Below are 25,615 nucleotides of genomic sequence, written 5' to 3'. Positions count from 1 at the left end.
TTTTCCTCCTCTGGGTATGCTGCTATTAAAACAATGTCAGTATACACTGATATGTGATAAACTCTAACCATAAAATTTTACATGTTGTTCAGACTGAGATAAGTGATTATTTTTTAATCACATAAAAGGAATATAGGATCCCAACCATTTATTCATAAGTTAATATAAATTTTATTTAAAAAATGAAGTTTTAGTAAATCTAACAGTTAAGAAAGCAGGAACCAGACCTATTTCTATGATAGCTTCTATATTCTTCCCTCCCCCTTATTACCTAGAAGCCTGGTCACCAATAAGTTCACAGAGTTAAGTATTCATTTTCAAAATAGAATTTATTTCCATAGTAAAGAATTAAAATATGGCTGTGAAAGTAGAAAATAATATAGAAAATACTTAAGATGTGCAATATTAATTTTTTGAGGAAAGTTAGTTAAGCACTACCAATTTATGCTCAACTTCTTGAAGACCAATTAGCATTTTATATGTTACTAGCTACACCAGAAAAAACACTGACTTGCAATTTTAATTAATCATTATAACTCAAAAACAGGTATGTATAACTGGTCAGACCCTTTTGAAAATGTAAGTACAGATCTGGGGATACATTTTTTGAAGCTGGCTTCACCTCACAGACTGATAAATCTACTTTTGTATCCAAAAGTTACAAGGGTTAGTCTTTGCTAATTTATTCTTGTAATTAAATCAAGGTACTTTTGGATGAAACAAAATGTTTTGGTAAAAATGGGATATTATGTTGGTATAAAAGCTGGTAAAATCATGTATCCCAAAACCTGGTTTCCACCAGATGGATTTCAAATCCAGATACTGAACACTGCTAAAGAAATATCTAATGAATTCTACCCATCCCTTCCCCCAAATTATTACAATTAAGATATAGTAATTATTTGTATGCAAAACATACACAATGAATTGGGAAGATGTTTGGATAAAGGGGAAGAGAATTCTTCAGGAACTATTGTTTGCAGTTTGCAGAATAGGATAATCTCCTCTAGGAAGAATAATGTCAACATAGCAGCACTATATTCACCAGGAATCCCCAGAGATAATGGATCAATCATGTGGCAGGAAGCCAAACCTTCTGGCTGCTCACAACATCACTCAGCTTCCCTTTAATCTTCAGGAAGTGTCTCTTAAACTCCAATCCATCACCCTACAGCAAGAATGATATATAAAAATAATGTAAAAAAAAAAAAAAAGATTATGCCATAAAATCAATTCTCTTTTTAGGAAAGAGAAACAAACACTCTTAGATATGTTCAGATACAATACTTTTCAGGCGCTCTTATAAAGACTAAATATTCTAGTAGAGGAAATGACTACATAAATAATTTTGACCCAATTTTGTGCCCTTCACTACCCATACTGAGCTCAGAGAGCAAGAAAAATGGCTCCAGGTCTTTTTCAAAGATTAGTATCTCTAAACCACTGTTTTCAATAGGTAGTGAGAATTTGTAAACTTGAAATAAACTACACAAGGACACTCAAGTGTTGTCCTCATTCTGTGGCAATGAAGTCAACAGATTCAGCTACAAGAAGGATTTCATTACATTAGGCTCTGTCACAATTTAATTTCACAGCAAGCATCTAGAGAACAGTATTGTAGCAAACATTCAATATAAAAAAAGTGAACTACCCTCCCACCAACTTTCTTCAGAGCCACATATAATCTCTCAGGAAAGAGAGAAAATGCTATTTTGGTCTTACATGTCAAGAGCTTTAAAAACAAAAATAATCAGGAATGTGACCAAAAAAAATCAATGTATAAGAAAATAAATCACAGAATTATTATGGCAGTAAGGTCCATTATGTTATAATGTACATTTATTATAAATCATAATATTAAAGACCCAAACATTATAAATGAATTTAAAAAACAATGTTTCAAATATTAAGGGTGATTACTGCTGGGAAGGATAATTTGGGATTATTTTTATTTTCATATTTATCTATATTATCTATAGAAACAAAAACTTTTTTAATAAGGAAAATATCAGTTAAAAAAATCATGTTTTGGAAGAACAGATAATGAGAACAAAAGTTCAGAAAATTAAATGAACAAAGCAAGTTATCATATATTTACGAATGCCAAATTAGCAGTCTTCCTTTATCCATGGGTAATATATTCCAAGACCCCCTGAGACCATCAAGAGTATGGAACCCTATACTATATACACCCTATGCATTCCTCTTTCTCTATGTATATATGTAAACACATCCCTAGGATAAAGTTTAATTTGTAAATAAGACATAGTAAGAGATTAACAAAAATTAATAATAAACTAGAGCAACTACAACCATAGTACCCTTGCACTTTGGAGCCACTATGAAGAAAAATTATGTTCAAGCATTACTTGAACATAAGTACTGCAGTACTATGATGATCAATGTAATAACCAGAACAGATACTAAGTGAGTAACAGACAAGTACTGTATTCAGCATGAATAAAAATTTACACACTTTTCTGCTGAACACAGGGATAACTCATATACTAGGTGGGATGAGGTCATGCTACTCAGAACTATGCTCAATTTAAATATGAATTATTTAATTGTGGAACTTTACATTTAATATTTTCAGGGTATAGATGACCTCAAGAAACCAAAACTGGAAGAAAAAAAAAAAAAAAAAAAAAGAAAAGAAAGCAAAGTGCAGATGGGGAGACTATGGTGTACAAATATATTGCCATTTAAAAAATTCATATAGAAATATGTCCACAGAAAGAACACTATAATGAAATATATCAAAAATACCTTAGAAAGTCGGAAGTCAACCAAAATCTTCTCATCCATTTCTACCAAATTCACTTTGAAGATCAGTTTATTATTTCTCCTGTCAGTTGTTGATACAGTAACCTGAGGCAAAACAATAAAAGCCATTAAACAAAAACCACATTCCTATGTCACTGATACTTCTATGATAAAAATATACAGGGTAGTTCCATAACCAGTAGTATCAAATACGTGAAAATCTTACTAAGCCCCATGGATGAACATGTATGTCCAAGCCAAAACATCCTATAAGGCCAGGCATGGTTGGTGCATGCCTATAATCACAGCAGCTCAAGAGGCTGAGGCAGGAGGATCCCGAGTTCAAAGCCAGCCTCAGCAAAAGCGAGGTGCTAATTAGCAACTCAGTGAGACCCTGTCTCTAAATAAAATATAAAATAGGGCTGGGGACGTGACTCAGTGGTTGCGTGTCCCTGAGTTCAATCCCTGGTATACCTGCCCCTGCTAAAAAACACCCTACAAAAATGGATTGTGTCCATGTAACTCCTGGCAAGGAAAGAAATCTAGCATTTTACCAAAATACAATTGAAAGAAGAAAACAATAAAAATGTAATTAGAAAACAAAATTATGAAAATATAAGAGAGAAAAAGAGAAGCTAAGTTTGTGGCTAAAAAGTTAGGACAGTAATCAGAAGATGGCAAAGATCTGGAGAGGACTTGCAACTTCCACTTTCAGCCTTTTAGAATGTTCCTATGGCCTACACGAGTGACATGAAAAGAAATGCCTAGCCAGCAGCCAACATCAAGACACAAACATAAACTTGAGGACATCTTTGCCTTTCTTAAGTTTTTAAACTAAGTTACAAACATTACTTCAACTGTACTTCAACATGTATCTCCTGTAACAAGGACATTTTACAAACAATAACTTCATCACACCACTTCACAATGCTACAAAAACATTAATATACAGTCCATATTCTAATTCTCCCTATAGTTCCAATGACATCTTTCATAATTGTTTTAAAATCTATGATCTAGTGAGAGATCATGCATTGCATTTAGTTTCAGGACTCTTCAGTCTCCTTTAATACAGATTAACTCCTTCTATTTGTCTTTCATGATATAAAGCCTAAAGACACACTAGACTAAAAAATAAATGTTATAATTATGCTACAATAATACAAACAACAAAAATTAGTAGGTGGGATCAGGGGAGTTGGAAAGAAATATGGGATTACTAATGTATTCCTTTTCCCTCTTTCATAGAGAGAAGTCAGTTGTTACTGTCTACAATTTAAGTATTTATAGCTTTTAAGAAAACAATGACTTCAATCACAATATTTTTATTAACCTTAGATTTTTGAAAAAACATTATTCCTTAAGATCAAGAACTTTTTATTTTAAAAATTCCTCCAATTTCAATATTTCTTTTTCAAATTAAACTGCTTTGTATTTTTGGAAGATACTAATGATGATAGTTTATATTCACATATTGAATTTTCTGCAGGAAAACACATGAAAATCAACATACCTGATTCATACAACTCTTTTTCCATTGATAGCCCAGTTTCTCACAAGTCTCTTTCAGGCATTGATAAGATTTGTCTGCATCCAATTTGGTGAAGAATCGTGTCATTCTTTTGACCAAGCGTTGCCAAGGGTTCTATGTGCCAAACAGAAAATTGAGTAAGTCCCCTGTGACCAAAAGCTGTCACAACATAGCTATTTAGTCTGAAAATTTTTTCTGTGACTTAGAATTCTTTTCCATGAAATTCTCCTCTAATTCATTCTTTCTTCCTTGTCCAAAAATTATGTATAAATCAAAAATATTACTACTATATATCTAAGAGTTCCACATTTTAAAAAGACTTGAAGATAATAAAAATAAAGGACAACCATTATTTATTTGAAAAAGTAAATTCCCTTACCTGTGAGGATCCTGGGGTGCCAAGTAATTGACTATTTAGAAGCATATGATCAGGACATGCCGGTTGGGAAAAACTGATCCCTTGCACCAGTTTATCAATGTATGACGGACTGGTGTCCCATAAGGAAAGACCTGTACGTGGTTCTGGTTGGGAACTGGAATACTTCACATTTTCTTCACTGAGACATTAAAAGAAAGAAAAATATGTCTTTTTTTTTTTTTTTTTTTTTTTTTTTTTAAAGTATATGACTTTATTCTTTCTTTCTTTTCTTTTTTGGTACCGGGGATTAAATGCAGAGGTGCTAACCACTGAGCAACATCCCCAGCCTTTTTTTTTTTGTTTTTCTTAGATATAATAGCAGAATATATTTTGACATATTTATGCAAACATGGAGCATATCTTATTCTAATTAGGATCCCAATCTTGTGTTGTATATGATATGGAGATTCATTGTGGTACATTCATATATACACAGGAAACTTGTGTCAGATTCATTTAACTCTTTCCTATTCCTATCCCTTCTCCCTTTCCTTCATTCCCCTTTGTCTAATTCACTGTACTTCTATTCTCCACCACCTGACCTTTATTTTTTATTTTGAGACAGGGTCTTACTAGGTTGCCTATAGTCTTGCTAAGTTGCTGAAGCTGGCTTCAAACTTGAGATCCTTTTGCCTCAGCCTCCTGAGTGACTGGGATTACAGGTGTGTACCACCATGCCTAATTTAAATTTTTAATTAATTTGTTTTCTGAGATAGGGTCTTGCCATGTTGCCCAGGCTGGCCTTGAACTTGCTATCCTCCTACTTCTGGAGTAGGTAGGACTACAGGCTCGTGCTACCATGCCCAGCCAAAAATATGCTTTTAAATAAACCCCACCAGGCTTCTCTTATATCACACAATCATTCTTTTTTTAAAAAAAAAAATTATTTTTTAGTTGTAGATGGATACAATACCTTTACTTATTTATTTTTTTATGTGGTGCTGAGGATTGAACCCAGTGCCTCACACGTGCTCAGGTGAGCGCTCTACCACTGAGCCACAATCCCAATCCTACACAATCATTACTACACTGATAAAATTATGTTCATTATTTTAAAAATACATATATACATGTACTATTCTTCATGGGGAATCCTTCCAAAACTACTTAATCTTTTATCAGTCTTACCTAGAAGCACTGCTTATGGGAGAGAAGTCCAAATTGGAGTGAATGTGCTTAGAGAATCCACCAGGAGACTCTGACACACTACCTGATGTGACTCGAGGCCTCTTTGCCCCTAAAAAAAAAAAACACAGGTTTAAGGCTTCTAGCAATTATTTTTTAATAAATCCAACTGGCAACTTGAATAAGCAAAACTACATCAAAAACCAGTTATTGAACAGAATACTCATAATACAAATAATGGCTCTTCCTACATGCTTTTGTAAGGAATGTGGTCAAGTTAGAAACTTAGAAAGACTCACCTATCAAATTAGGTACTTCTCAAGTATGTTCAGAGTGTGGGGTATCATACTCAGGGCACAATTTTAATGGCATCTTTTAAGGTAACAACAATATTCTACAAAGACAGAGACAGCTAGCTAAAGTAGCAAAACATTTCAAAATGAAAATTAATTTCTGATAATGGCAACAGACACTATGAATCTTCTCTATCCAACATTTTGCTGCCCTGGAGAAGAAAAGCTTTACCAAGAATAATCACTATATAGAAAATGATGCTACCACATCAATGTTTATAGCAGCTCAATTCACAATAGCTAAGCTATGGAACCAACCTAGGTGCCCTTCAACAGATGAATAAAGAAAATTTGGACATATACACAATGGAATATTACTCAGCCATAAAGAACAATGAAATTATGGCATTTGCCAGTAAATGGATGGCACTGGAGACTATCTCGCTAAGTAAAATAAGCCAATCTCTAAAAAACAAAGGCCAAATTTTCTCTCTGATATGCAAATGTTAACTCACAACAAGGCAGAATGGATAGAAATTCACTGGACTGGACAAAAGGGAATGAAGGGAAAGAAGGGTGGATGGGAATAAGAAAATCAGTAGAATGAATGGACATAATTTTCCTATGTTCATATATGAATATACAACCAGTGAAACTCCACATTATGTACAACCACAAGAATGGGAAGTAAGACTCCATGTATGTGTGATATGTCAAAATACATTTTACTGTCATGTATAACTAAAAAGAACAAATAAAACATTAAAAAAAGAAAAAAAGAAAATGATACCACAAACTCATGGTTATGATCCTCAGCCAGACCCTCAACACTGTCAGTCAATCCTATTTGTTTCTCTAGTGAGTTTTCTTTCCCTTTCTCCAGCAGTATTATTTTGAAACTTCAACACTCTTCTGAAAATTTCAAGACCACTACCATCCCCTTACTTAACATATGATACCATCTCTCATCCATAGAGAAAACAAAGCCTTTTGATAGAAATTACCTTAACATGTCACTACCAAATCTGCAAATTTATTTGCATTCTTACCCATCTTGTTTTTCCTCCTCTGCATCCTCCCATCAGAAGGAGTTCATCAAAATATACCCTTTGCTTGTACTATGGAGCCCATACACTCCTACCTCCTCAGAGATCTTGATGCTCTGCTACTTACTCCCTTTTTATTAAGACTTTCAGCCTCTTCAATACCCAAATAAGATGAGAGAACAATATATATGACTGAGTCTCATGGGGCAAGGGAGGGGGTCCCAGTCACTGAAAATTAGTCATTATAAAAATAAGGTAAAAGTGTACCTGTAGTAACTGAAGAATAATGAGATCAATAGAGCTATGACCAAGAGGAAAAGCAGAATTAAAGTCTGAGAGGTAATAAAACAGAGATTGTATAAGTCCCTGTAAGTCATGAACAGATTTTAGCTCATATTCTGAGTGAGAAGTAAAGCACTGGAATATTTGAGTACAGTGACATTTAAAATAATATATATTTTATAGTTGTAGATGGACACAATACATTTCATTTATTTATTTTTATGTGGTGCTGAGGATTGAACCCAGTGCCTCACATGTGCTAGGCAACCACTCTACCACTGAGCCACAAACCCAGCCTAGAACAGTGACATTTTTAACAGTAACATCTTACTTTTTTTTTTTTTTTTGGGGGGGGGGTGGTACTGGGGATTGAACACAGGGCCACTTTATAACTGAACTATATCCCCAATCCTTTCTTTTAATTTTTTGAGACAGGGTCTCACTAAGTTGTTGAGGTGGTCTGCAACTTGCAATCCTGCTTCAACTTCTCAAGTGTCTGGTATTACAGAAGTATGTCACCACACCTAGTTCTAATTTACTTTTAAATCAGAACACTCTGGGGCAAACTACCATACTGGTTTCAACCGACAGGGTAGCAGTAGAGGTGATAAAAGGTGATCAGATTCAAGGTAGAGGTTAACAGAAATTCCCTGTAGAATGAACAGGAGGTAAAACAATGAAAGGAATGAAAGCTGTCTTCAAAGTTTCTGATCTGTATCACAAGAAGGATATAGTTACCATCAAAGAAAATATAAGATTCTGGAAGGAGGAGGTATGAAGGGCAACAATCAGTAACACAGTTTGGGATATTTCAAAGTTTAAGATGCCACTTAAAACTCAAGGGACATTTGAAACATTAGGCAAGTGAGTTTGGAGTTCATAGAAAAGGTCCAGGATGATATAAATGTGGTAAGTCATGAATATAAAGATTTACTTAAAGCCCTGAGACTGAAAAAAATTATTAAGAGAGTAAATATGGACAGTTCATCAGTTGAGCCCTGGTATGCTCCACTATTAAGAGGCTGAGTTCATAAAGGGACATTGAAAGAGAGTAGCCAATAAGGAAGAAACTAAAGAGAGTATAATATCTGAAAGTCAAATGAAGGCATGACCAATTGCATAAAATGCTGCTGATGAGACAGAATAAGAGGAGGTCCGAGAACTGATTATTAGTTTGGCAACAAAGTAGATGGAAATCCTCAAATCTGGCTTTGAGGAGTTAAAAGTAGAAACTTCTTTTGAGATGTTCAGTTGTAAAAGAAAAAGAAAAATGGAATAGGGAGAAATAGGTTTAAGAGAAGTTTTATTACTATTTAACTTACTGAATTGTGTATTTATTTAACTTTTGTTTGTTTTCACGGTGGAAGAAACAGCATGTTGGTATGCTAATAAGATATTGTAGAGAAGGAAAAACAAGTAATGCAAAACAAAAAGAATTGTTAGATGTCCTTGAGTAGGCAAGAGTTGATTCATATGTGATTTATTCACAGCTACAGGATACACAGTAGAGGCTATGAGCATAGAGGCAGTTAGGTGGGAGGGGATGGTGGTGGGAGTCTGTGAATTTCCATTCTACATTGTTCTATTTTCCAGTGAAATAGGAAGTACTATTACCACCTGAGGGTGAGATTGGGGAAAATATTAGAAGTTAAGGAAAAATAAAGGGGGACATAACTCAGTGGCAGAGCACTTGACTAGCATATACAAGAACTGGGTTCAATCCCCAGTACTACCACCAAAAAAAAAAAAAAAGTTTAACTATGTCAGATCTATGAGTATAGCTCAGTGGTAGAGTGCTTGCTTAGTATGCATGAGGTACTGCATTTGATCCTTAGCACTGAAAAAAATAATAATTGATGGGCAAAAAAAGGTAACAGTGTGATTTAGAAACTATTCTTGCCAAGATCATGAATAAATGCCATATCATGAAATTAAATGGACAAAATTCAGGCTTCATGGTATTAGTCCAATTAACAGCAACTGTCATTGCCATGAACTTTCTTCCCTTAGCCTCCATTACTCCACATTCTCCAGTTATTCCTTCCATCTCTCTGCTTACTGTTTCCCTGGTTTCCACCTACCACTTGGACACTGGTATCCCTTCAAAATCTCTAATCAATTTCATTTACTACTATGGTTTAAATTCCCAAAATTGTTATCTCAAGCCTAGTCTTATCTCCTGAATCTCTCTCTCACACACACATACAAAACTACTGGATGGTTTTTATTTACTCATTTCCCTCAAAAATCAAATAAAGTTTCTTCCCAAATTTGTTTCTCCTCCTGAGTTACCAGAACCAAAGAGTCACCCTTGATTGTTCATTTCCCTTCATTTTCCACATCTAAACAAACACCAGTCATATCAATTAAGTTCTTAAATTTCTTAGGAATCTACCTCTCTTCTCTAATACCATTACAACTAACCTACTCCAAGCTACTATCTTCTCCCATCGAATCCACTACCCTTAACCTATTCCTAATCATCAAAAACAATGGCAGAGAGTAGTGGCTGGAAAGATCTTTGAAAACCAAATTATGACCCTGTCATTTTCATCCTTAAAGTCTCTCAAAAGTTTCCCCAATGGCTGTAAGTTAGGGCCCAAAATCCTTAACATGGCTCACAAGGCCCTCATCCTTATAACCTGGCCGCTGTCTGCCTCTCCAGTGTCATCTCAACTGGCTCTCCCTCTCCCACTTCTCTACTCACTCATTTACTCAGCAAGCTTTTACTGAGTGCCTGCAACATACCTACACTGTGCTAATGACTGCTGACACAAGGATTAAGACAGACAAGGGCCATGCCATACTAATCTTGTTTAAAGTTCCTCAAATGCACCAGAGTTTCTGAATCTAAGACTTTCCAAATGCTGTTCCCTCTGCTCAGAATCAGATCTGACACTCATCTTGCCTGTTTAGCTCCCCTTTAATCTTCAAATCTTAAATTTCATGTCATTTCCTCAGGAAGAAAAGTCTTCACTGTCCATTAACATTTGTTCAAACACTTAGTTACAGTACTCCAATTTTCTCCCCTTTGTAGTTATTAATAAACAAACCACTATTTTTATTTGTTCTCCCTACTAGACTAATAATCTCCATGAGGAAAGAGATCCCAGCTATCTTATATTGGTGACTTATGATACTGACTTTTCATTCTTTCACAGAGAAAAATGTTTGTATTTTAAGAATAATACCTTTCTTGAGTGGTTTGTTGTACCATCTGTCTTTTTTGATGTCTGGGATGGTAATCCTTACTGATGGATTCTCAACTAGGATTTTATGCAGTAGAGCTGAAAACAAAATATTCAAGCAACATTTACAAAAAGACATACATATTAGAAAAGTCTACAACTTAGGGTTAAGGAACACATTCTTTTGGCCTTCTTATGTCTAAATATTATTTCTGGGGAAGGTAAAGAATAAAGTTACTACATTACTGCTTTAAAGTCATGTAGTTTTCCTTTGCTGCTGCCTATACTTTAGAAAATTCTTCAAGATCTAATTCTCAATTATGCAAATAAGCAGAACAAGATTCAGAAAGAAATGTTTATCCCCATGTGGCATCAACAAAAAGATACAAAGAAACCTTCTATCCATTTTTAATACCAAATTTCATCATTCAAACATATCATGTTCTCATGTTACTTCCTCATTCGCAGTTTTGTGTTTACTATGAATAACTTTTTCAAAGAGAGTAATATAACCAACCATCATCCTAAGGTATTTTAATTATCTTGGAAAAAGAAGTCAGATATCTCTCAACATTAAAAATTATTTTCTAATGGACCAAAGATTTAAATGTAAAAATTAAGTCATAAAAACAATGAAAACATAGGGAACTTTTTAAAAAATAGTAACATGACAATGTAGTGAGAAATCACAAATGACAAATTATAGGTTTGAAAATAAAAAATTTTACATGTCAAATAAAATAAAAATAAGTGCCAAATCATGGAAAATATTTGTAACAAATGCAAAGGTCAAAGCTGGGTGTAATGATACACGCCTGCAACCCTTGACTAAGAAGACTGAGGCAGGAGAATCACAAGTTTGAGGTCAGTCTGGGCAATTCAGTAAGACCCTGTTTCAAAATAAAAAATAGAAAGGGTTAGGGATGTAGCTCAGTGGTACAGCATCCCTGGGGAAAGTCCTTAAAGGGTAAGAAAATCTTGCCAACACTGAGCAAAACTGACAAAAAACTAATAAATACTCAAAGGGTTCCCATTTCACTAATATTAAACTTATAATAAAAATTTAAAAATAGACCTATTAGATTAAACTCACTTTTCAAATGTAAAACTGATGAAATGGTACCAACTTTTTAAAAGCAATTTGACAAAATAAGATAAAATACTTAAAAATCTACATACATCCTTGACCCTGCAATTTTGTTTCTGGGGGTTTATTTTAAATAAATAATTTAAGGATATGTATGAAGATTAAGTTACGTGAATAATTATCATATGTGTTTTTTTGTTTTTTTTTATACCAGGGATTGAACTCAGGCACTTGACCACTAAGTCACATCCGCAGCCATATTTTGTATTTTATTGAGAGACAGGGTCTCATTGAATTGCTTAGCTGCCCCTGAGTTCAATTCCCAGCCCCATTTCGTATTTTATTTAGAGACAGGAGACAGGGTCTCACTGAATTGCTTAGCATCTCGCCAAATTGCTGAGGCTGGCTTTGAATTCGTGATCCTCCTGCTTCAGCCTCCAGAGCCACTGGGATTATAGGCATGCGCCACTGTGCCCAGCTCTTATCTGTTTTAAAACAGTAAAAATTTAGAAAATAATTTAAATTTCCAATGAAGTGAATTGAATGAGTAAAAGCACATCCATATAGCAAAATATCATCACAGACTTTAAAAACAATGATAGAGACCTATAATTACAGGCATGGAAAAATGTTTAAAGAACATAAAAGCCAAAGAATGGGTTATGAAATATCATTTATAGTATGATCTAACTTTTTGTAAAAATATATATGTATATATAAACTTATAAGTAGAATACACATATAAGCATTATATGTATTTACAACAAAGTACAGAAGCACACAAAATATCTTTAAAATGCTATTTCTAAGTGACAGAATTATAGGATTTTTTTTTCATTTTTATTTACATTTCCTATGTACGAGGATCCTGGGTTACTTATATAATCATTAAAATATTATAGAACAAAAAAATGTTAAGAAAATATTTCAAATAGCAGAATATTTCACTATCTAACAAATCAGTATCAATCAAGAAAACCCAGTTACCTAGAGGAGCAGAATCAATTTTTTTCCAAGGATTGAGGTATGTCTTTTTTTCTTTCCAATCAGAATATTCCTGGCAACTGTCACTGGGCTGGTCCCATGGCAATTCTAAAAATAAAGCAAGTGACAATATCCTGAGTGTTCACAAAATTATACTATGAAGATTTCAAGGAAAAATAATCATTACAAACCCATACAGTTTCCTTCAAATTCAATGTCTTACAAACTAAAAAACTAAGTTTCGTTAAAAAAACAAAAACAAAAACAGGAGTAGGGTTATGGCTCAGTGGTAGAGCGCTTGCCCTGCATGTGTGAGGCACTGGGTTCAATCCTCAGTACCACATACCTATAGATGAATAAAATATAAAGGTTCATCAACAACTTTAAAAAAAGGAAAAAAATTAAAAACAAAAACAAAAAACTAAGTTTCATAGAAACTTTACAGGCACTTCCAAGACAGATGAGCCACTTCTTGCTCTACTCTTTTCAAAAGTATTTACATGAAGCATGGCACAAAGGCACATACCTATAATCCCAGCTTCTAGGGAGGCTGAGGCAGAAGGCTCACAAATTCAAGAACAGACTGGGCAATTTAGAGAGACCCTGTCTCAAGACAAAATATTAAAAAAGGTCTGCGCATGTTCTTCAGTGGTAGAGCAATAGCCTAGCATGTGTGAAGCTGTGTTTAATCCCTAGTACTACCAAAAAACATTTAAATGACTTATAAAGAGACAGCTATTTTGATTTCTCATTTAATAGATACACAAACCTCATTAAAAAAAAAAAAACTTTTGGATTATAAGTTAGTTATGAATAAGTTACTATTTGCAATAATTAAATATTTGTTTCTACCTCAAAATTCATGTTGAAATTCTAACCCACAATGTGATGATGTTTAGAGATGGGCTCTTCTGGGGAAGGAATTAGTCCATGAAGGTAGGATCCCTCATGAATGGGATCACTGCTGTTATGAAAACACAGTAAAAAGAGCTCTGCTCTCTCTGCTCTGCATCATATGAGGACATAATCAGTTGGTTACTTGCAAGCCAAGAAAAGGATCCTTACCAGAATATGCTGGCACCTTCATCCCAGGGTTTGTGAGAAATAAATCTCTGTTGTTCATAAGTCACCGTCTATGGTACTGTGTTACAGCAGCCCAAACTAATTGACAGTATTAAAATAATATCACCTAAATATGGATTCCGTTGGTTTATTTCATTTACTTTAGCACAGCAAATCTGACTTTCCATAAACAGAAATTTTTTGTTTGTTTGTTTGCTAACAGGGATTGAACCCAGGGGTGCTTAACCACTAAGTCACATCCCCAGACCATTGTTTTGTTTGTTTTTGAGACAGGGTCTCACTAAGTTGATGAAGCTGGCCTCAAACTTACAATCCTCCTATCTCAGCCTCCTGAGCCACTGAAATAACAGGCAATGTGCCACCACGCAAGGCCATAAACCAGTTTCATCATGACTTAATAACTCTTACCTCCAGCCAACATTGCAGTAAGCACTATTCCACAGGACCAAACATCAACTGGTTCTGCATGAAATTCTTTTCTCTTAAGAAGTTCTGGAGCAACATAAGGTAAAGTACCACACATCTTGTTCAATAAACGTTCACGATTATTATGCCGAAACACTGTGGCCAAGCCAAAGTCAGAGATTTTGAGGTTATCTAAACCAAAAGAAAAAAAAAAGAAGAGCACTGGATAAAAAGGATAGATTACGTTTTATTGGATATATTACCTGGTTTGTAGAATTTCTCTACCATAACATGACCAAAATAAACAGAAAAAAATTTTGGAAAAGATAAATTAAAAGACATAATAACCCATGCTAAACTTGGAAAAGGCCTTATCTTTGCTATTAACTTAAGAAAAATGTCATCAACACACCAAACAGTTTGGACCAAGTTAAAGAAAGATACTGGAGTTAAAAGGGGCTATTCTCCTGGAAAAGAACACTCCAAACTTGGGCTGAAAGCAGAGGAAAGTCCTTCAATGAGACGTAAGTAAAATATGAGGCACAACTTTCTCAGCAGCAAAAAAAATCAGTTGGTAGGAAGAAAATGTGTAAAGACATAACACTAAAGATCCAGAATCCATGAGAATTTCTTGTCCAAATGGCTAAGTAGAGAAAAAGAGGAGGAACTCTGTACAAAAAACAAACTAAAAGAACTAACTTTCACACTAATCTTCCCATCTCCAGCACACAAAAAATGCAGACAGGACTTTCAACTTCACCTACACGTAGTAAATATCTACTGTACCCACATAACAGTTACCGTGCTAGCCAATGCAGACAGTAAACAAATCAATGAGGAAGATAAATAATAGGCAATGACCAAGAAGGTTATAAAAATATAGAACATGACAGGATCCTATAGCAAAGGGTTCTAACCTAGTCTTAGGAGCTATAGAAGGCCCTCTATTATTAGAGGTTGCCAATGGTGATAAGCTTTTCAGAGGGCAATCTGACCAAAGGTGTCAAAATTTTTAATATTTTCTCTTTGAACTAGCAATGCCCACTTCTAGGAACACAGCCACAGAAATAGTCCCATAACTTCACAAACAAGGACATTCATAGCAATATTATTTGTAAATAACTTAAATGCCCAGAAAAACAAGGCATTTACATACACATACACACACACACACACACACACACACACACACACGAAACAGGATATAAGTGGAAAAAGGCTAGTGTTATAACAAATACTATAACATGATTCAATTTTTGTACTGGGCCAATGCGGTTATAGAACACTCATCATTTCTCTATTCTTTGGTTCTTTAAAAACCAAGCACATTCACCCAACTTAATATAAGTCATTAATATTTACTTGTATTTGACTGTTGGAGGTAGATACTGTGATATATATATATATATATATTGGGGGGCAGGGATACAGGAGATTGAACCCAGGGGCAATCAACCACCGAGTCACATCCCTAGCCCCATTTTATATTTTATTTAGAGACAGGGTCTCACTGAGTTGCTTAGCACCTCGCTTTTGCTGAGGCATGCTTTGAACTCGGGATCCTCCTGCCTCAGCCTCCTGAGCTGCTGGGATAAGACATGCACCACCACGTCTGGCTATACTTTTTAATAGCTACATATAACACAATTTAGAAAAACCACTGGGATTAAGAGTTCCAAGTGGTAATCACTTAAAATACTAACAGATTACCACAGTATTCCTTGGATTTTGTTGTTTTATTTTGTTTGCAATCTAATACTTGGTTAGGTTACAAGTAATATATTTGAAATTTAGAAGTATGGTTCTGACAAAAATAAAGGAAGGGTATACTGTTAATAAATACAGAAAGACTACAAATACTCATTGTATTTCTGTTTTAAAAGATTATTAAGTACTGAAAAGAAACAAATGCATATTATACAACAATATAATGAAGATCCACTCACCTAACACCCAAGAAACAGAAAACACCCATTCCCCCCCCACCTTCTGAGACACCCACCATTCCGAATTTTATTATGTCCTTGCTTTTGTTTCCATGTTTTTTTGCCATGTTTGCATACCTAAACAATATAACCAGTTTTATATATTTTTGAATTTCACATAAATAGATCATATGAGTTCTTTCAATTCTTTTTTGCTCTATGGTCTTATATTCTTGAAGTTCAACTATGTCATTGTAGCTACAAATTATCCATTTCATATTTTCTTACAGTTGATAGACGTGGGTTGTTTCAAATTTTTCTACTAAACAACAGAACTGTGAGCATTCTTATAATTAACTACTATTTTATTTTTAAGTCAGGTGGGTAGACAGGTGTTTATTATACTTTATTATAATATGTAATTTATTTTATGAAAATTTTGGGGTACCTGAATTAAGTTTTAAATAAAAGTACTTTTTATGCTATGTAAACACAACTTAAAAGGGTAAAAACATCAAACCCACATGCACATAAGAAAAAAGCATATAAACTAAGCTTTAATGTAAATTAAATTTTACAGAGTAGTAAGTTACCATTTTTTCAGTACCAACTATTTACCAGGTACCTACTATAACAAAAATACACACACACACATTTATGCATTTCTAAAGTGTATGTGTGTATATATTACATAGATATAAATATCTGTTTCCTACATGCCAGGTATGTACTTCAGCAAAAACACATGTATGTTTTCATCCTTTATCCTCATAACTCAAATATATTCCCTTATTATCCCCATTTTATAAATAAGTGAGGCAGAGAGAAGTTAAGCAACTTACCTAAGGCCACATGTCTAGCAAGAGGTAGCCTAGATTAAACCTAGGTTCAAATGACTCCAAAGTTCAAGCTCTTAACACTATTCTATATTGCCTTTCATATTTATAGACACGTAATCCTTTTCCAGGGTGTTTTGTGTATCTTGAAACCTGCATTTAATTCAAAAAGGACTTGCTTTGTATGAGGAAGGGGAAGAATGGAATTTAACATCATCAAGGCTATTACCATTCAACAAGAAATGGGAATAGTATGAAAAACAGAAGCATGAGAATTCTCAGATTGTGCTATGTGCTCATGTCTCAGGATTCATCAACAAATCATCCTACAGTTCCTTTTTTTATACACTAAATTTTCTGACTATCTATAATGCTGCTGTGTGCCTTATGAAATAACTTGTAGAAAGCTAAATAACTAAAGCTCAGTGTTGGAAAAATACTAGCCAAGAAATGTGTAAATTCCCTTTATAATATCCTTGATAATTAATACTCCATTGTTCAATGTTATGAACTCACTACATGCCAAAGCAACCCACTCTTTTTTTGCAGATTCATCCCTGTGCTAATCCAAATTACTTCTAAACAGTTTTCACCCACAGGTTCTGAAGGACCCATATTTAACAATTAGCAAGTTTCCCTGAGTTCCTTCAATAATTCCTTATTTTGCATAGTTCACAGCTCATCACTTGCTCACTTTCCTATAAAAGTATATCGGTGATCTACATACCTCTTACAACAAAGCCCCGGAAAACTATTTCCAGGGAAGTCTCACCAGAGTAATACTGGAACACTACTTTCCTCATTTCAGGCAGGATCACCTTAGTTTTCTTAGATCACACAGGTGACTAAGTTGATGCCCAGAAAATGTTTTTTAAAAACTGCTTATCTGCCTAGAACAAGCTATTCAATTATGCTTGGTTAATTTTTTTCAATCCAAATAGTAGACTTCAGATCTTTTCCTATTAAAAAACAACTTGTTAGATTCAGCCCACCTCCCTGGTCTACTAGATTAATTTATTTAATAGTTATTTTTTAAAGTCTACTATTTGCAGGGCTGGGGTTGTGGCTCAGTGGGAAGCGCTCACCTAACACACATGGGGCCCTGGCTTTGATCCTCAGCACCACACAAAAATGAGGGTATTGTGTCCACCCATAACTAAAAAATATATATTAAAAAAAAAAAAAAAAAGTCTGCTATTTGCAAGGAACTACCCTAATGTTAGGAAGACAGCCTTAAACATAACAGACATAAACCACTACCTCATAGAGCTGATTTGTCATCTTTTGAGTCCTGACTCTATAAACTAACATTTTCACTATTCATTCCTCTCAGTTTTATGACATCCATAAAATAAAACTAAACTTCTTGTATCTTATGCAAGCCATAGATAAGAACAGTTCGTGGCTAAAGTCTCAGGTATTACAATAGGAACTTACCTTTATTAATCCATTAAAAAAGTTGTTTTCAAGCATTCTTATTATTCATCTAGTGAGTTACCCTAGATCTATGAAGACTTTTCATCTACAACTATATGGTGAAAGACTTGTGAATTCCAAATATACTGAATCTCCCAATTTCCTTGGCTTCTCAGATTTTCATACTGAGATTTTAGAAATACAAAAACCTTGAATGGCTTTTATGGCTTAAAATTAGTAGTAATGAAATATTAAACTTACCCCTTTCATCCAAGAGGAGATTTTCTGGTTTAATATCCCTATGAGTTATTCCAATGCCATGAAGATAAACCTAAGGGGAGGTGGAGAAACACACCAGAACTTAGCAACTTACTTTATTAATACTAATTTTAAGTAAAAGGAAAAGATATAACTGTACCTACCACCCCTGCCATGAGCTGATGGAAGAATCTCTGAGCATCTTGTTCAGGCATGCCTATATCTGGTTCTATAACAATTAATTACAAAAGTCAGTTTATGAGATAAATACAATCAGGCATTGACCACATGGTTCCTTAATTTGATTTTAAACATTTGTGATTATAATTGAGCACACAAGCTAATACTAATAAAAGATTGAGTGCACTAACAAATACACTTAATACCAACATTTTCCAATCTGTTAAAGTGCAAAAATAAACTACTATCCTGAGAACATTACAAAGAAATAACAAACTATCATCGAAATCAGAAACATAATCCATTTTATGAAAGCTCCTAATTTACTCTTATATTAACATCTACTTGGTATCCTTTAAATTCTGCCCTAACATTTCTAAATGCTATGTTAGTATTTTTCCCATTTCTGCAATATAACTATCAATGTAAAAGCCTAGTAAAATCTAAACCTATTTCACTAAATTTTTAACAGATTTAAACTTTATAAAATCTCTCATACCAAATGTTCATGAAGTTCCTTCAGGAAACAGTCTTATTAAGAGATGTTCAATTATCAGTTATCTTTTACCTTTTATATTTTTCTCATTAACTCATGATTTCTTTGGCCCTCAGTTCTCTCCTGAGATTCACATTAGAGATTTTAATAATCAGTTTTTAACCACTAATAAAAGTTTCAAATAATAAACTTAGACCCACAGCATATATTTTATGTACTTCTTAGTGTTCTGCAACACTAATTATTTGAATTTGCACAGAACATTTAAGTAACAATTTACTTAATATATATAATCATTTCACTTCAACAAATAAAGGGGAAAAAATAACAATATGCTATCATTTTGAACCTGTAAGTATACGCAATGATCATGTGAAGAGAATGTCTACAAAGAAAAAACTGTATAGGCAAACAATACATTGTTTTTTGTTGTTTTGTTTTTGTGGTATTGGAGATTGAACTCAGGGGCACTCTATCAATGAGCTAGATCTGCAGTACCTTTTATTCTTTGAAATAACGTCTTGCTAAGTTATCTAAGCTGGCCTTGAACGTGTCATCTTCCTGCCTCAGTTTCCTGAGTAGCTGGAATTACAGGCATGTATGTGCCACTGAGCTCAGTTTATGATGCATTTATACTTTACCATCAAACCACAGTTCATCATTTTTAAACTACATAATACAGCAATCCTGAACAAAATCACTTATAACTTCAGAAGACAGCATTCTTTCACTGATACTATATGTTTTCATGTATCAGTAAAATTCAAAATTAAAAAAAGGAATTTTTACTTCAATTTCAATATTGCATAAACTTAAAGGGAAAATGATGGATTAGGTATCCAAGACTAAAAAACAAATTTAGAAACTTTAGTAGAATTCAGTATCTTAAATCTTTTCCATACCTATTCTATCAAAAAGCTCTCCCCCACTACAGTACTCCAGAAATAGATACTGGATATTGCCTTCTCTCCTGTGACCGTAGAATTTCACTACATTCTCATGATTCAACATTTTATTGATACAGATCTCTTTCTTAATGTTTTCTGGACAATCTATGGCACGTTTCATATCTACAATCTTCACTGCAACTGCTTCTTCAGTTATTCTATTCACAGCCAGCTGAACTCTAAAAAAGGAAAAGAAGAGTTATAACATTCTAGACATTTGAATTCTCTTTTAGAGCTTCAAAAGATTAAACATGAAACATCCAAAACTGCTTTACCTTTACTACCTTCTCCACCAAGGAGAAACCAAGGAAATGGTTTCTGCCACATTCTCAACAGATACTGCCCCTTTCTGAAATGTGAATTACTATGGCTATTATTCCAAAGAAGTCATTATGCTGTACATGCAAGTCATTTAATAAATGCTTAATAAATTAAGTTAAATTGGGAAAATAACATTCTATATCACATATATACTAGTTCTATTCACATAATTTTAATAGCATTACCTAATATTTACTAACCTCATGCTATATATGCCTGTGATAACTGTACTAAGCACCTTTGGCAGTAGGGGCTGTTACTGCCATCTTATAAATGAGGAAACAGAGGCATACAACATTAGGAAGCTCACCTAAGTCCATAAAACAAGACCAGTGTGTGATAGATTTGAGATCTGAAACTAGGCAGGTGGTCTCCAAAGTCTGTTCATTTGCTCATTTAGCTACTATGCTTACAGTCCAAGGCTTTGTGAAACAATTAACTTCAACAAATCTTTTGCAGCTCTTGATAAAGAAAAAGGGGGGGGGGGGGAATATTAATCCTTACAAAAATTGTGTAACATCACTTGCTAAAAGCCTTGGTTTCCAAATGCAAAGATTTCATCTCTAAATCGCCACTGTATTGGAAAAAACAAGCCCCAAACAATACATACATACTCGGACAAAATGATAGAAAACTAAAGCAAGCGTGAAAGCAACGTAATATTCGGATTCAAACTCACTCTCCGTAGGCACCTTCTCCTAGGGTTTGCACCAAGTCCCAGTCTTCCACAAAGGGCACTGCCATGACTCCACCGAGCACCACGGCTGTAAAAGGCAGGAACCCGAAAAATAAGGGACGAGCCTAAGTTAGGATCACCTGTAAAGTCACCGCGCTCTGCTTCCTGCCATGACCCCTCACAACAGCTTGGTTTCCCCTTACATCTCATTCACATTTATCCAAATCTTCAAACCTCAAACAAGTATTCTAAGTTTAGGCATTTGGTTGCCTAAATCGCAATCCCCATTCCCATGCATACCGAGGGCTGAAACTCTGCCCTCCTCGGGCCTCACGGGAAATTTAAAAGGTGCGGTGAGAGGCGGGAAGACGGATGCTTTCGGGTGAATGACTGGGGAGGCGGGTAGAAGAGGTGGGAGTCTGGGGAAGAGAGTACGGAGATGTTGGCTAGAAGAGGGGTTGGAATAACTGCAGCTACTGCAGCCCCTCCTCCCCACTTGCACAGTTCCAATTCCCACCCCCACCCCACCCGACCCAAAGGCCGGGAGGAGCCCGGGGCGGGGCCAAACTGCCCGTAGAAGCGGAAGGAAGGGCTGGGACCCAGGACAGCGCCCAAACTTCAGAGGTCCCCAGCTAGCAGAAAGGTAGCCTCTCCTGCCCTCCCCTTTACAATGGGGACCCCATGGTACCACACGCCTCCACTCTCCAAAACCGCCCCTCCGCTGGAGGACCTCCCATCCCCTCCGCTCAACAATACCATTATCTCATCGTGCTCCTCCTCACTAATCTAGGCTCCTAACTCCTTCTTCAGACCCTTTGTCGCCCTACCGGTCGCCCTTCCTCACCAAGGTGTCCTTTGCCCGCCACCACAGGAATCCAAATGCAGCACTTTTCCCGCCAAAAATTGCTTGCGTCATGCTGCCGCAAATGCGCGCACCCTTGCCGTAAAGCAGGACGACGCGCGTTCCCGTGTCCCGCGGCTCAGAAGATTGGCGGCTCCGAAAGACCCGCGCGTTGGGTCTGCCAGTCCGAGCTGGCCCGACCGGGTTTCTTTTAGGTGTGAGGCAGATCCTGGCTGAAAAGACCGATGAACTGCGGACCAGCACCAATGCGAATTGACCTCTGGGCCGGTGTGAAGTGACATCCGGTATGTGGAACTCCGCTGAGCGGCTTCGGGCGTCCCGGGCAGGGCCGAAGCCTCCATCCCCACACAGCGCACCCGTGGGCTGCGCCTCCTGGCGGTGGTCCCGCTTTGCTCCGGGTCGCTCTGAGCCTGGAAAGGCTGCAGCGTTGTCTAGGTAAACCCACCAGCCTGTGACCTTTGAGCGCCTGGTCTGGCAGCCCGACAGAATAGTGAGGATCCAAGAAGCACTGCAGAGGTCTCTATGAACTTTGGAGCGCAGGACCTATACTGTGAGAGCCGAGTACCTACGAGCAAGAGCTGTTGGAAATGGATACCGTGAAGAGGGATTTTGTGTTGGTGAGAGCCGTCGGAAAGGCCACACAGGAAGGGGGGGTGGGGGTGGAGTAGTACTGGAATGGAGTAATCCAGGGAGAATTTGAGGTAATGTCAGGATAACCAATTTTGCCTGTGGGTGAACAGACTTCAAAACAATACTTTAGTTCAGCCTAAATTCTGAAGGATGACCGACCATCTGCCTAGCTCAGTTCTAGCAACTTTTCCTTAATGTGTAAGAAACAGGCAAGTTAAAGCCAGTATAAATTTTACAATGCAAAACTTTTAAAGTAACCCATTTAAAGAGAGAAGAAAATTCCAAAGAAAGTAACTTGAAAACAAAATAGTCCTAGAAAACTGAAATGAGTGAAGGCATAAGCAAGAACATTAAATTCCCCCTTTCTTCAAAACCAAGCCAAATACATTCAAGATAACTTGTAATACTAGCAATGGAGTAAAATGGGTATAAAATATGTTACACATAAAAGAATGCACACCTCTGTTTTAAAATCAGGGACAAAAACATTTAAAAAACTGTGAAGTTTTTGTGTGAAGTTTTGAACCATGACATCAATTTAGATTTCATGTAATATAAATAACAAGTTTTCTAGTTTACCCCATCTTCCCTGATTTCCTCTCTGTGTGCTGAAAACAAAGATATGAAGAAGAGGAGGATCTGTACAGTTCCAGTGTTCCTGGACAGAATTAAAATTTCTTTTTATCCTGAAAACAAAAAATATACAGATGTAGACACAGTATCAGTTAAAGATGGCATATATGAGAATTGCCTCTGTGCCCTTTGGAAATGGCTAACATAAGAGTAAAAGATAAATTTTTAGAAGAAAATAACCTCCAAGAATGAGTATGAAAAAAAATTTTGGAAAGTGAAACGCCTTGACATGGAAGGTAACTAACTTAAATGAAATAAAGATGAATCCCAAACTAGCAATAAGAATTCAGTAAAGCAATGATTTACCTCTCAGAAATCCTAAAAGCCTCAACTTGAATTGATGACACTAGGCAACTCAGAATATGGAGATGAAAGACTTTTAAGAAGCAAACAGATCTCTCCCCAAAGGAACTGCTTCTCCCCAAAGCTGGGTTAAGACTTTAGTCAGTCAATATGTGGTATCCAAACTGGAGATAAATAGGGATAGGACGGTTAAAAGCTTGGGTACCTTACTGAAAACTGAGGAATTAATTTTAATTGTATGCAATGAAAATAGAGACTGTAGACCTTTTCTGCTACTCCCAGAAAACTGGTAGCCTGGCTTATATCCTTGAGTAAGAGGTTATTATACACCTTGAGGGAATCCTATCTATGTAAGAGAAAAATACCTACCTACCAGTACTAGATATTACTGTGTAATAGCCTGGCCAGACCACAGTAGATTGAAAACCACATGAATATACACCACCCACCATCAAAAAGCCTTTTCAATCCGCTTTTTATGTCCCACTCTTTAAAAAGAGCAAACAACTAAGAATTTGAGTCTTCAACTGGAAAGATGTCAAAAGAAGAATATTAAAACGAAAAAGCTCTTGGTCATTAAAAATATGAAAGCAGGAAAAAACTATTTTAAATAGTTTAAAAAGTACAGTTGAGAAACTCTCCCAGATGGAAGAAGATGAAAAATAGAAAAGTAAATATGAGAATATTAGGAGACTAATTCAGGAAGTCCAACATCCAAATAACTATCAATAAGAGAAAGGGAATAATAATTAGAATAGTACTGCATTTATCAACATTTGGAAGACAGAAAACAATAAGTCAGTCCTTTAATGATCCTAAGGAAAAATTATTCCCAATATATACTGAGTGAACCTACAAATTAAGTGTGAAAAGGAATGTGAAATCTCCCCAAAATTTCCCTCTCATACACTTTTTCAGAAAGGTACTTAGAAGTGATAAATCAAGAAAGAAGTCAAATAGGGCTGGGGATGTAGCTCAGTGGTAGGGCACTTACCTAGCATGCACAAGGCCCTGCATTCTGTCCCCAGTATTACACACACACACACACAAAAGTTAAAGAAGTAACACACACCAGTGAAATGATACAACCTAGCAAACCTGGAGAGTGAACCAACTCAAACTAGAACATACCAAAACAGAAGACACCCAAAGAATGAATACCTATGTGTTCAAACATATTAAGAGACTGACACAAAGACAAACTGGGGACAAATTAGTGACAAGTACAAAGAAAGAAAAAAAGTTATGCTTGGAAAAAAGTAACAGTATATATGGCTTAATTAAGAATATCTAGGTTAGAAGTTAATTATTGATTTAACCTAAATTATAACTATAATAGAACTGAATAGAGAATAATTATAATAGAATTAGAATAGCATATAATAACTATAATCAGAAGAGAGTAACAATGTGTCCATAGATCAGAAAGTTTACAAAGATACACAAAATCGAAATACTATAAATTAGCAAACTAAAGCAAGTAATTTAATGATCCAAAAGTGAATAATATGAGAATCTGCAAAGTTGAAAGTTGGTGTCCTCGGGAGTGGAAAACACTGTATTGTTGCTTTTTAAGAACTTTTTATATTAAGTGTACTATAACAATGGAAATAAAAAGTCAATTTTTAAGAAAGAGAGCTTCAGCTGGGTGCAGTGGCAAGGTTAAGGCAGGAAGATCACAAGTTCAAGGTCAACCATAGCAACTCAGACCCTGTCTTGAAATAAAAAGGCTGGGGATGTGCTCCATGTAATCTGAAGACTAACAAAATCTGAAAAGCCACAATTATAGTGACAAAGCATTATCCCATTTATACCACAGAAGCAGCTAATTAGCATGATCATATTAACTCAGAATAACTTCTTCCATTTGGGTATAGTTCTGTATATAAATCAAGTAATATATTTACATAGAGTAAATCTAATC

General features: G+C 35.5%; 1 protein-coding gene across 3 annotated transcripts; it reads right to left on the bottom strand.

The window, feature by feature from the left end:
• Positions 1–24,920, bottom strand: Chek1 (checkpoint kinase 1). Of its 3 annotated transcripts, none has more exons than XM_047516300.1 (13): positions 22,108–24,920; positions 21,267–21,351; positions 20,222–20,445; positions 18,808–18,872; positions 18,647–18,716; positions 14,212–14,400; positions 12,724–12,828; positions 10,653–10,748; positions 5,844–5,952; positions 4,677–4,854; positions 4,280–4,411; positions 2,770–2,871; positions 1–1,168 (listed from the first exon to the last, which is right to left on the bottom strand). In XM_047516300.1, the coding sequence occupies exons 2-13, from the start codon at positions 21,329–21,331 to the stop codon at positions 1,073–1,075; spliced, it is 1,431 nt and encodes a 476-aa protein (XP_047372256.1). In that variant the 5' UTR covers positions 21,332–21,351; positions 22,108–24,920; the 3' UTR covers positions 1–1,072. The 3 variants fall into 3 exon arrangements, with proteins under 3 accessions (XP_047372256.1, XP_047372258.1, XP_047372257.1); XM_047516302.1 differs by having other exon boundaries at positions 22,020–22,112; XM_047516301.1 differs by lacking the exon at positions 22,108–24,920 and adding an exon at positions 21,564–21,950.
• Between the last annotated feature and the right edge of the window lie 695 nt (positions 24,921–25,615).

Source organism: Sciurus carolinensis, chromosome 11 (genome assembly GCF_902686445.1).
Source record: "Sciurus carolinensis chromosome 11, mSciCar1.2, whole genome shotgun sequence".
In the NCBI taxonomy this organism is placed as follows: Eukaryota; Metazoa; Chordata; class Mammalia; order Rodentia; family Sciuridae; genus Sciurus; species Sciurus carolinensis.
Note: the sequence above shows the minus strand (reverse complement) of the source record. Positions and strands in the feature narration are given on the sequence as shown.

Bases quoted from the DNA above. Each gene is read 5' to 3' on its own strand.
- Chek1 (XM_047516300.1), bottom strand. From the start codon at position 21,331: ATGGCAGTGCCCTTTGTGGAAGACTGGGACTTGGTGCAAACCCTAGGA. The intron at 18,873-20,221 runs GTATGGAAAAGA...TAATTGTTATAG, and splicing joins AGAGCTTTTTGATAGAATAG to AACCAGATATAGGCATGCCT. The intron at 12,829-14,211 runs GTAAGAGTTATT...CTTTATTTTTAG, and splicing joins TACTGCAATGTTGGCTGGAG to AATTGCCATGGGACCAGCCC.